Consider the following 13,258-nt stretch of genomic DNA (forward strand, 5'->3'; position numbering starts at 1 on the left):
TCTATCTATCTATCTATCTATCTATCTATCTATCTATCTATCTATCTATCTATCTATCTATCTATCCTGTCCATCCCTCCATCCCTCCATCTGTCCGTCCGTCCGTCCGTCCGTCCGTCCGTCCGTCCGTCCGTCCGTCCGTCCGTCTATCTATCTATCTATCTATCTATCTATCTATCTATCTATCTATCTATCTATCTATCTATCTATCTATCTAACAATCAATCAATCAATCAATCATCAATCTATATCTATTTAGTATATATTATATCTGTCTATTTCCCTCAGACTTTGTTAACCAAACAAAACCTTTCCTCCTCCTCCTCCTCCTCCTCCTCCTCCTCCTCCTCCTCCTCCTCCTCCTCCTCATCCTCATCCTCATCCTGATGATGATGATGATGTTCCCTAATTGGGTCATGAACCATCTGCAAGGAAACCAGGAAGCTCAGAGGGCACCAAGGACCTCCGCAGTTCAATCCTGAGCTACATACTCATTCAGATACTCTTCTGGCAACTTCATATTTCTTATGTGATGAAAAACATTACTTTAAATAAAAGACATTGCAACTGTAATTAGTGAGGGTGTCTTCTGATGAGGTCAGGCCCCCAGAGTTTGTGAGGAAGGTGCAACTGGGCTGAAATTGATGTTTCACGTTGCTTCATGTTGCCTTCGGGTGTGTTTTCAAAATCATGCACACCGACTAAGGATTAATTGGGATTAAGGATGGTTTTTTTCTATTCTGCCAGAGGCGCCTTCAAACATACCTGCCCCTGATATCCTTGAAGTTCTTGAAGATGGTGTACAGCTGGCCTGGGAAGCAGTGGAACTCAACAACCCAGTGACTTACACTGTTCTGTGCAAGAAGGATGGTAAGCTGCTTCTCATTTACAGGTAGTCCTCAACTTACAGCCACACCGGAACCCAAACTTTCTGTCGTTACGTGAATTTTGCCCCATTTTACCTTTACTTTTTCTTGGCCTTTCTTTCAACGCTGCGAAGGTTGTAAATGTGGAAAATAGTCATACGTCGTTTTTGCAGTGCCATTGTAACTTCGAACAGCCACTAAATGGTTGTAAGTTGAGGACTACCTGTACTGCCTACATCTTTAAGGGAGGCAAAGAAACGACAGCTAAAATTCACCATCGCTTAGTGATTGGCCCAAAGTCACCCAGCTGGCTTTCTTGTCTAAAGCAGGACTAAAATTCACCATATTCTTCCTACTTTTATTTATTTATTAAATATTAATCTTTTCCCTTCCTTTTGCTTCTTGGCCAAGATGGAGAGTGGAAAACCCTGGCCAGTGACATCCCGGCTTGCTGTTACACAGTTGAACACCTTCCTCGGGGTTTGGTCTACTCCTTTCGCATTGCCTCCGTGAGCCTAGCAGGCGTGGGTCCCTACAGCTATCCAACCCCAAAAGTGAAAATTGGTGAAGAAGATCAAGCAGGTATTCGCTTTCTCAGCAGGAGAGAATTTGTAGCTCTTTAAAACATTATTATTTATTATGCATTTATTTTCACCTTTATACACCGCTCCTCTTAGCGGTCAGATTGACCTGCCTAGGTCAGACTCTAAATTCACCAAAGAGTTTTTATTGCCACACGACCTACCTTTCTCCCCCCCCCCCTTGATCTGGATCAATGTTAGATGTTTCCTCAATCCCAAGGAAAATTGGAATTCTTGGAAGAAATTAATTACAGGCAGTCCTCGACGTATGACCAAAATTGAGCCCAAAGTTTATCTTGCTAAGCGAGACATTTGTTACGTGAGTTTTGACCCGTCTAATTGGTTGTTAAAGGGATCACTTTGATTGTTAAGTGAATCTGCAATGATTAGGCAAATCAACATGGCCATTAAGTGAATCTGCCTTCTCCGTTGACTTTGCTTGCAGAATGTCACAAAAGGGGATCACGTCACCCCTTGGAAACTGCAGTGGTTATAAATATGAGTCGGTTCAAAGCGTCCGAATTTTGACCGCATGACCATGGGGATTTTGCGATGGTCACGAATGTGAAAAATGGTCATAAGTCACTTTGTTCAGTGCTGTTGTAACTTGGAACTTGGAACGGTCACTAAACAAATGGTTGTAAATCAAGGGCTACCTGTATAATTAAATAAATAAATAAATAAAAATAAAAATAAAAATAAAAATAAAAATAAAAATAATAATAATAATAATAATAATAATAATAATAATAATAATAATAATAATAATAATAATAATAATAATAATAATAATAATAATAATAATAATAATAATAAAGTTGGAAGGGACCTTGGAGGTCCTCTAGTCCAACCCCCTGCTCAGGCAGGAAACCCTATATACCATTTCAGACAAATGGCTGTCCAGTCTCTTCTTAAAAACTTCCAGTGTTGGAGCATTCACCGCTTCTGGAGGCAGGTGGTTCCACTGGTTAATTGTTCTCACTGTCAGGGAATTTCTCCTTAGTTCTAGGTTGCTTCTCTCCTTGATCAGTTTCCATCCGTTGCTTCTTGCCCTGCCCTCAGGCGCTTTGGAGAACACCTTGACTCCCTCTTCTTTGGGGCAGCCCCTCAGATACTGGAACACGGCTATCATGTCCCCCCTCGTCCTTCTCTTCATTAATCCAAAGCCACAACGAGCCATGCAAAAGGATTAGGGTTAAGAACAATAATGGTGACAAAACCAGTATTATGGGGAGTGGTGGAGGCTCCAGGCCCTATTCTCTCCTGGAAAACTAAGTTCAGCATCAGAGTGTCAGCGTTATGTTAAGAGCACTTTATCTACTGCGATAACCGTGTTTTAATTTAGAATTTGTCCTTTCTTCCCGCCCTCTTTCAGCATTTCAGGCTCAGGAGGAAGAGAACAGGATGGCAGCCCCACCAACGCACCAGACCTACGCCTTCCAGACCGAGATTAAAAGGTACGGGATATCCAGGTGGTCCTCGAATTATGCCCAGAATTTCTGCTGCTAAATGAGACCTTTGTTAAGGGAGCTGTGTCCCATTTTACGGCCTTTCTTGCCACAGTTGCTCAGTTGAATCCCTGCGGTTGTGAAGTTAGCCACACGGCTGTGAAGTGAATCCGGCTCTCCCTCCCCCCTCCCCATTGACTTTGCTTGTCAGAAGGGCACAAAAGGCGATCATGTGACCCTGGGACACTGCGACTGTCGTAAATATGAGTCAGTTGCCCAGTGTTCGAATGTTGATCACGTGACCATGGGGGATGCTACAACGGTCATAAGTGTGAAAAGAGGTCATGTCACTTTTTCCAGTGCCATTTTAATATTGAACGGTCACTAAACAAACTGTTTTAAGTCAAGGACTACCTGTACACCAACTTCCTTCCTTCCTTCCTTCCTTCCTTCCTTCCTCCCTCCCTCCCTCCCTCCCTCCCTCTCTCTCTCTCTCTCTCTCTCTCTCTCTCTCTTTCTTTTTTTCTTTCTAAAATTTATATGGCAACCCACTCACTCTCAGTGAGTCTTTACAACAAAAATAAATCTTGCTGAAATGTCCTTTTAAGATCCTCAATGCACCCCTTCTTGGATGAGTTGCAGCAATACTTTGATATAAAGGAGACACACACCCCCCTCCCCTCTTTTCAAGGTCTGGCCTTTGGTCGATTGATCTGGCTGGCTAGCAATGTTCCCAAAGAATAAAGTGAGAATGAGGTGCTACGAATTCATAACGGGCTTATTTGGATCATTCTCTTTGTTTGCAAATGAAATAAAGGACCGCACCATTTTTTTTTAAAAAAAAGGGGAATTGTAAATGGATCCTATCAGCAGTGTTTTCTTGAAGTCAGGGGTAAATAGATGATAGGTAGACGGATGGAGAGAGAGAGAGAGAGATGGTATACAGACAGACAGAAGATTGAGAGAGTTGAAAGAAAGATAGAAATACAGGAGAGAGAGAGAGAGAGAGAGAGAGAGAGAGAGAGAGAGAGAGAGAGAGAGAGAGAGAAAGATAGAAAGATAGAAATTCAGCAACCAAAAGTAGTGTGGGAAAAAGCTGAAACTTTATAAAGGTTTTCCAGGGAGTGCTCATTGTGGTTGAAAATATTTTAGCAACAGCTGAGTATCTGGGCTGGGCTAGAAGTGAACACCCAGAATTAATTTTTGAAAATTCTGCACAACAAATGAGTCACCGTTTATGCAATGGGTGAGGGAAAATCCTTAAGGAAAGAATCAGATCAGTCCTGAAGCTTCACCTATTGAAAGTCAGTCCTCAACTTACAATCATTCATTTAGTGACTGTTTCAAGTTACAATAGCACTGAAAAAAGTGAACCTATGACCGTTTTTCACACTTACAACTGTTGCAGCATCCCCGAAATTCAGACCCTTGCTTACTCACTCATATTTACGACGGTTGCAGTGTCCTGGGATCATGTGATCCCCTTTTGCGACCTCCTGACAAGCAATGGGGATGCCAGATTCATTAACGACCATGCAACTGCAGTCATTCACTTAACAACTTTGGCAAGAAAATTGGTAAAATGGAGCAAAACTCACTTAACAACTGTCTGGCTGAGCAACAGAAAGTCTGGGCTTAATGGTGGTCATAAGCCGAGGACTTCAAGTCCCCGACAAGCAACATTCTTTGGCTGACAGCAACTGCAGCGTGGCCAGCTTGCCGGATCCAATTCAACAAGTAGAGATTTTTGGAAAATGGCTGCTCAGCAGAAAGTCTATGGAGGTTCTCAATCACACAGGTCATGGTTGTCCCAAAGGTGTTTTTTTTTTTTCAGGAGGCCTCTGGACTTTCTTGTTTTTTTCTTTGAAGATGTTTCGCTTCTCATCCAAGAAGCTTCTTCCGCTCTGTCTGAATAGGGGAGGATGGAAGGATTTATATTCTGTCTGCAAGGAGTATCATTCCTTCCGTTCCCCCACCATCTGGTCAGAGCGGAAGAAGCTTTTTGGATGAGAAGCGAAACGTCTTCAAAGCAGAAACGAGGAAGTCCAATTGCCTTGTGAAAAAAAAAGCACCTTTGGGCTGTCGCACAGGTCAGGGCTTTTCAACCAGTGGTAGGGGTACCACCTGTGGTACATTGGCACCTGGCAGGTGGTACACGACCATCCTAGAAAAGTGGTAGTGGGGGAGGGGAATGAGCTGAACTGGTGGCAGCACCGCACAAGCCTGAGTGAGAGATGGCTGGAGCTGCAGGGCTGTCAGGGCTCAGTGGAAGCGCCAGGATCAGCACCAGGCTCCAGCTGGAGCTCAGCACTCATCCTGACACTTCCGCTGAGCCCAGAAGAAGCGCCGATCAGCTGGAATGTTGCAGCATCTCCAGGGTCTTGTGATTTACATTCAGATGCTTGGCAACTGATTCATATTTATGACGGTCACAGTGTCCCAGGGTCATGTGAAGTGACCAAAACCTGCTGCAACCACCCAGCAGACGGGGGGGAATAAAAACCACACACACACCCCTGCTGCCAATCCTCAACAGAAATGCTCACAACAATGAAAACCTCGGACAGGAGGAAGAGCGCGGCCGGGCGGGCGGGCAGGCGTCTTGCTCGGCTGTGCCTTGGGGGGGCACTTTTTTCAGTGCCATTGTAACTTCGAATAGTCACTAAGCAAACTTTTGTAAGTCGAGGACTACCTGTACTTTATCACTTTTTCCCCTTTTTTTTTTTGGGTCATCAAGTTTTTGACCCCTTGCTAGGCGACTGGTGGTACTCGGATGTTGCCATATCCTAAAAGTGGCACAATGGGTGAAAAGGCTGAAAAGCCCTGGCACAGGTAACTTGGCTCCAAGCCATGTAAAGCTTTAAAGGGACAGCCAGTGCAATTCAACTGCACCAGGGAAGAAGACATCAGTAGCCAGTTTAGCTGACGCATTACAGATAGTCCTCAACCTGCAACCACAACGGAGCCCAAAATCTCTGTCCCTAAGCGAGACAGTTGTTAAATGAATTTTGCTCTATCTTAACAGCCTTCCCTGCCAGAGTTGTTAAGCGAATAATTGCATTTGTTAAATTAGTCACACGGGTCTTAAGTGAATCTGGGCTTCCCCATTGACTTAGCTTGGCAGAAGGTCGCAAAAGGGGATCACGTGACCTGGGGACATTGCGACCGTCATAAATACGAGCCAGTTGCCAATTTTAATCACGTGACCCTGGGGACGCTGCAAGGGTCATAAGTGTGAAAAACAGTCATAAGTCACTTTTTTCAGTGCCGTTGTAACTTTGAACGGTCACTAAATGAATGGTTTTAAGTCGAGGACAATCTGTCGGAGGGGTTAGATTTAGCACGTTTTTCTCCATGTGCAGTACTGATCCCAATTTAACACCAGGAAATGATCCCATTCAATCACAATTTTTTTTAGGATTTTAGAAATGGAAGACCTCATAGAATCGTAGGGTTGGAAGGGACATTGTGGGTCATCTAGTCCAACCCTCTTGCCTGAGCAGGAGATCTTATTCCATCCCAGTCAAAAGTTTGCCAAGTTTATTTTCGAAAATAAACCCATGATGTTGGTTGTCTTTTTTTCCCCCCTTTGGATCAGAGGCCGCTTCAGCATCATCAAGCAATGCCGAGAAAAATTCAGCGGAAATCCACTGGCTGCCAAAATCATCCCGTATCAGCCGGAAGAGAAAGACGCCATCCTACAGGAATACCAGATCCTAAGGAAGCTGCACCACGCCAACATAGGGCAACTGCAGGGCGCCTATGTGAGTCCACGTCACCTTGTGCTGATTGTCGAACTCTGCGTGGGGCCCGAGCTGCTTCATGCCTTAGCTGGAAGGTAAGTAGGGATATTTCCTCTATTTGGCCAACTACAGGCGGTCCTCAATTTACAACCATTCTTTTAACAACCTTTCAAAGTTATGATGGTGCTTAAAAAAAAAGGGACTTAGGACTTAGTTCCTTGCACTTATGACCATTGTAACATTCCTGATCAAAATTAGCATGCTCGGCAACCCGGCGTGTCTTTACAGCAACTGCAGCTTTCTGGGGCCACATAACTATCACCTGCGACCTTCATGGTTGGCTCGAACCAGCAAAGTTAATGGGGAAGGGGAGCCGGATTCACTTAACGACCATGTGATTCACTTAACAACCGCAGTGATTCACTTATCAACCATGGCTAAAAAGGTAGTAAAATAGGGTGCGACTCCTTTAACAGTTGGCTCGAACCAGCAAGGGTAATGGGGGAAGCTGGATTCACTTAATGACCATGTGATTCACTTAACAACTGCAGTGATTCGCTTAACAACCATGGCTAAAAAACGTAATAAAATAGGGTGCGACTCCTTTAAAGGGTTGTTACAACTGCAATAGGGACCATGATTACTCACTTCGCTTAGCAAAAGAGAAATTCTGGTCTCTATTGTGGTCGTAAGTCAAGGACCAACGGTCCCCTGATGATTCTACACACTACAGCTTTGGATAAGATGGGATGATTTTGCATGCATCCCATCCAGCACTACAGGCAGTCCTCGACATAACGACATTTCATTTAGTGACCATTCGAAATTACAACGGCACTGAAAAAAGTGATTTAGGACCATTTTTCACACTTACAACCGTTGGAGCATCCCCATGGTCACGTGGTCAAAATTCAGACACCTGGCAACTGACTCATATTTATGACGGTCACAGCGCCCCGGGGTCATTTGATCCCCTTTTGCAACCTTCTGATAAGCAAAGTCAATGGGGGAAGCCAGATTCACTTAACAACCAGGTGACTAACTTAACAACTGCAGTGATTTACTTAACAACTGTGGCAAGAAAGGTTGTAAAATGGGGCAAAATTCATTTAACAAATGTCTCGCTTAGCAACAGAAATGTTGGGCTCAATTATGGCCATCAGTCGAGGACTGCCTGTCTTTAAGGCTGATTTTCTTGGCCTCCTTCGGCTGAGTCAAACTTTTGGGGCGCCTGTGACCCCCCTTTGTGCTTTTACCGTCTTCTCTTTCCCAGGACTTCCTACTCAGAAGTGCAGGTCAGAGACTACCTGTGGCAGATTCTCAGCGCCGTCGAGTATCTTCACAAACAGGACATCCTGCACCTGGATCTGCGGTCCGAAAACATGGTGATTGTTGAGCCCAACCTGTTGAAGCTTCTGGACTTTGGAAATGCCCACTTCTACTCGCCCGACCAAATCCTAACCGTGGATGGTTGCACCGATTACGTAGAAACCATGGGTGAGTGAACCAGGAAATCTGAGCTGCGGGAATTTGGCACCGCGAATAGAGGGATACAGGAAAAATCAAATATCCTTCCGTTCCACTTGTTCTTGATAAGGGAAAAGGGATACTAAGGAGTAACGTCTCCTGATCTCTAGATCTCCTGCTGTCTGGGATCTCCAGTTGAAGGTGACAAGGTTTTAACTTGAAGCTTTTTGCTTCAGCCTGTCTGCTCAACTATGGAACAATTAGATATACTCTTTTCATATTTATATAAAACACATATACATACACATTTACATAGATAGATAGATAGATAGATAGATAGATAGATAGATAGATAGATAGATAGATAGATAGATAGATAGATAGATAGATAGATAGATAGATAGATAGATAGATAGATAGATAGATAGATAGATGTAGGTAGGTGGGTGGGTGGGTGGGTGGGTGGGTGGATGGATGGATGGATGGATGGATAGCTGATAGATAGCTGATGGATGGATAGACAGACAGACAGACAGACAGACAGACAGACAGACAGACAGACAGACAGACAGACAGATATAAAAGAGAATATTTGTGCAGCAGGGTTGAACTGTGGGGGTCCTTGCTGTCTCTTGCAGATGTTTCATGACCCTGTTGGCAACATCATCAGTGCCAAAGGTGGGGGGGGGAATTCCTCTCTTTTTCTATACTAGTGGTTTGCCCTGACAGTGTTGTTTAATGTGTTCTTGGTGGTTTCCTGATTTGGCTGTTCCTTACCATTTGATTGTTTGTTTGAGAAATAATCAAACAGTAAACAACCCTCTAATCAGTGAACTACCGAGAACAAACAAATATAAATAGAAAACCCCCTCATAGCAGTGATGATGTTACTTTCTTTGGTATTGAAATGTATGTAAGAGAACCACCCAGCTCAAGAGCACCAAGGAACCCACATTTACACACACACACACACACACACACACACAGAGCAGGAGGGAGGAAGGGAGAGAGAGAGACTCTCTTTGAGGTAGATGGGCAATTCAGAAATGTGGGTAATACACAAACAAACAAAACTATGTCCCCATTTTATAGGTCAGATTATTGCAGGGGGGGGTGTTATTAAATTTAATTCTGCAAATGTCCCTGAATCCGATGCATCTGGATATTATGGCGGGACACTTTCCTAACACATATGTGTATTTTTAGCTTCAGAACTGGTATCGGAGAAGGGAGCCGTCCCTCAGACGGATATCTGGGCGATTGGCGTGACGGCTTTCATCATGTAAGTTGACCTCAGCTTCTGTTGACAGAATCACAGAACCTTCAAAGTAGAAGTGGCCCTAGAAGTTTTCTGCTCCAATCTTCTGCAGAGGACAGAAATCCTCATATTATTGGGTGAGATGTATAGTAGAGGTGGGTATAGAGAACCAGTTTGGCTTAGTGGTTAAGGAACCAGGTTAGAAAGCAAGAGACCGTGGGTTCAAGTCACATCTTAGCCATGGAAGCCAGTTGGATGAACCAATCACCAGCCGATGGGGAGTTCTAGTCTTGCCTTAAATGTGAAAGCCAGTTGGTGGCTTTGGGCCAATCACAAGGAAAAAAGGGAGTTCCAGTCCTGCCTTACGCATGAAAGCAGGCTGGGTGACCTTGGGCCAATCACCAGGAGCAGGTGAGTTCTAGTCCCACCTCAAGTATGAAACCAAGTGTGTGACCTTGAGCCAGCCACTTTCTTTCATCCTTAGGAAACCGGCAATGGCAAACTACTTCTGAAAAAAAACCATGCCCAGAAAACTGCAGGGATTAGTCCAGGAGTCCGAAACTACCTGGAAGGCACGCCCACACATATGCATACACACACACACACACACACACACACACATTCATTTTTCAGGTGGGCCCCTTCCACTAGGGTCCCCAATCCAGCAGGACTGCCTGGAGCTGTAAAAGGCACATCTGCTCGAACTGTGTTCTCTAACCTTTCCTAGAACAGAGAACGTGCAAAGCTGTTTATTTACAAACCAGCATCTTTCCTCAAATCTCAGATGTGGGTGGAGAAGATACTGGACTAAGAGGGGGGGGAAAACCATGGTTCTGTCCTCGCCAGCCAAGGGAGCTCCTGAGAGGACCTGGGGCCATTCCCCTTTCTTGTGGGGAAGGTCTTGAAATAGGAATGGGGGACTTGCAGGTTCCAGTTCCCTTTTAACCTGCTTGGGTGACTTGGGATTGATCTCTGCCACTTCTATAATGGGAAAAATAGGATTAGGGAATGCCACACGTGCCATCACAGGTGCCTGAATGAAAAGCAGGCTACCTATTGAGTAATTAGAGCTGATCCACAATGTTATGCAAAAGTGGGCAGAGGCGGAGGAAACCTGGCCTGTAATTAGCCTACCTGTGTTCTCCTTACTAATATGACTTTTGAAATATCTGGAGAAATGCAACTTCATGGGCATGACTTTTAATTAGATATTATCAAAGCCTTTGCAGCGATGGTTTCTGAAAAGGTGGCAGAGGCAGGAACTGGGACTGATTGCTGCCCCATTTTATTTTTGTTTTACCTTATTTTTACTTTATTTATTTTATTTTATTTTACTTTATTTTATTTTATTTCATTTTATTTTATTATTTGTATCCCACCTTTATTATTTTCACAAATAACTCCAGGCGATGAACATATCCAATACACCTCCCTCCTCCTATTTTCCCCCACGATAATCCTGTGAGGTGGGTTGGGCTGAGAGGGACGGATTGGCTTAAAGTCATCCAGCCAGCTTTCATGCCTAAGGCAGGACTAGAACTCACTGTGTCCTGGTGATTGACCCAAAGTAACCCACTGCCTTTTGTACTTAATACAGGACTAGAACTCACTGTCTCCTAGTGATCCACTCAAAGTAACCCGCTGCCTTTTGTACCTAACATAGGACTAGAACTCACTGTCTCCTAGTGATTGGCCCAAAGTCACCCAGCTGGCTTTCATGTCTATGGTGGGACAAGAATTCCCTGCTTCCTGGTGATTGGCCCAAAGTCACCCAGCTGTTTTTCAGGCCTAAAATGAGAATAGACCTTCCCATCTTGTGATGACCCAGGGCACAGCACAGAAGCAATGCAGTCAGCTAGCAATTCAAACAGTTCTTTTATTGCTCCAAATTTCCCCCAAATACTCCCACGTTTGCTGGCAAGCCTCCAACAAAAGAACACACACATACACCCCTTCAGCCGACTCTGGCTGAAAGTAGGTTCAAATACAGTCTGATTAGCATAAGAAAGTACTCAAGGCCATAGAGATAACAAGGAAGAAAACATAAACTTAACGAAAACTGTATAATTTTGTTACAGTTCAGGTGGGGGGGGGGATCATCATGGACTCCATTGGAGATTTTGGGATGATGGGGGCACCTACCTCCTCTCCAAGCCTGGATCTGCTGTCACTCTGCTGTGGTTTTTACTACCATCTTCCCCTGAGAGGGTTCCCCTTTTCCCTACCCTTCAGGATAGCCGGGGAGAGGATTCTGGTTGAATGTCCCATGTCAAATAGGAGGCTGACCAGGGCTGAAAATGAATATGTCAGTGATGAATGCAAGGCCAACCCCAGGAAGAGGCCTCTGGATGTTTTCCTGGGCTGATGACAGAAAAGGGCAGGATTGAAGTGGACTCCTTCAGCTCTGGTTATTTTCTTGCAGACATTTCACAACCCAGCTAGGTAACATCATCAGTGTGAGAAAGGACTGTAGCATTCCCTTCTAGCAATGATGAGGTTACTTAGTTGGGTCATGAAACATCTGCAAGAAAACCACCAAGCTCAGAGTGCATCAAGGGCCCCACTGTTCTCCTTCTCCTCTTCCCCCTTGCCCTTGTCCTCCCCCTCCCCCTCCCCCACCCCCTCCCTTCTAACACTGATGAGGTTACCTAGTTGGGTTTTCTGCAAGAAAACCAACAAGCTCAGAGAGCACCAAAGACCCCAGAGAAAGAAAAACCCAGATAAGCAGGGATTAACACCAAAGAAACAATTAAGCAGAAAACAATATTCTACCAAGGAGGGAAAAAAACCACATCCTACCAAGACTGACAGGAGAAGCAACTCTATAGAAAAAGGGATAAAACTTCCACTCCCTTAAACTGATTATATTACCTAGTTGGGTCATGAAATGTCTGCAAGAAAACCACAAAGCTCAGAATGTACCAAGGACCTCGCAGTCTTCCTCCTCCTTTTCTTCCTCCTCCTCCTCCTCCTCCCTTCTCCTTCTTCTCCTCTACCTCCTCCTCCACTTACCCCCACCTCCTTCCCTTTCTCCCCACAACCTCCCCTCTTTTCTACCATTGATGATGTTACATTGTTGGATCATGAAAGGTCTGCAAGAAAGCAACCAAGCTCAGAGACCAGCCAGGACCCCCACATTTGAACTCTGAGCCACAAATATGGCATTCTGTCAACCAAGTGAATAATTCTTCCTTTCTCTCCTGTTTCCAGGCTGAGCGCTGAATATCCCATCAGCTCCGAGGCTGCCTGTGACTTCGGAAGGCTGGTCAAGCGAGACAAAATCCGACTCAACAAATGTTATGCCGGCCTTTCGGGGGGAGCCATCAACTTTCTCCAAAGCACGCTTTCCTTGAATCCATGGTGAGAAGGTCCCTTTGCTCCTCTTCCATGTTGCAGATATATATATATATCTGCAACATGGGGATATATATATCCCCCCGCGCCAGAGACGCCTAGGGGATGGCAAGACACAACCAGGAGTGAGATCGGTATAATGAGCTCCGTGGCACACCCCGCATCTCTAACGACCCTACGCCAGAGGAAGGGTAGGGAGAGAGAGAGGGCTAGCGATCAGATGTGGGGGGAGGAAGGATTGAATGAGAGAGTTGAAGCCAGTAAGGGAGTGGAGCAGAGGAAATGGGAAGGATGGTGGGGAAGTGGTGGGAGATCGGCTACGATAGTTGAGAGTGGGGGGAATGAACGACAGGAGCACAGGTATGGAGGAGACGGGCCCCCAATGCCCCCAGAGACCCCCCATTGGAAGAAAGGTAGGGAGAGGGAGGTGGGTGGGTATGGAAGAGAGAGCACCCCCGCGACCTTAGTGACCGCCCATCAGAGGACGGGTAGGGAAGGAGAAGAGATTAACATCTGCGGGTGCGCAGATGAGGGGTTGAAT

At 45.1% G+C, this 13,258-nt stretch overlaps 1 protein-coding gene across 1 annotated transcript in view; it reads left to right on the top strand.

Moving 5' to 3' along the window:
* Positions 1-762: 762 nt before the first annotated feature.
* Positions 763-13,258, top strand: part of LOC107284361 (obscurin) — a 17,750-nt gene continuing 5,254 nt past the window's right edge. The window contains exons 1-7 of the mRNA XM_015812407.1: positions 763-870; positions 1,278-1,448; positions 2,823-2,904; positions 6,494-6,733; positions 7,912-8,135; positions 9,312-9,387; positions 12,574-12,723. Coding sequence (XP_015667893.1) covers positions 2,852-2,904; positions 6,494-6,733; positions 7,912-8,135; positions 9,312-9,387; positions 12,574-12,723 — 743 coding nt within the window. The 5' untranslated portion in view covers positions 763-870; positions 1,278-1,448; positions 2,823-2,851. The remainder of the gene's footprint in view (positions 871-1,277; positions 1,449-2,822; positions 2,905-6,493; positions 6,734-7,911; positions 8,136-9,311; positions 9,388-12,573; positions 12,724-13,258) is intronic.

This window comes from Protobothrops mucrosquamatus, unplaced genomic scaffold (genome assembly GCF_001527695.2).
Source record: "Protobothrops mucrosquamatus isolate PMUCROS unplaced genomic scaffold, P.Mucros_1.0 scaffold81, whole genome shotgun sequence".
Lineage (NCBI taxonomy): Eukaryota > Metazoa > Chordata > Lepidosauria > Squamata > Viperidae > Protobothrops > Protobothrops mucrosquamatus.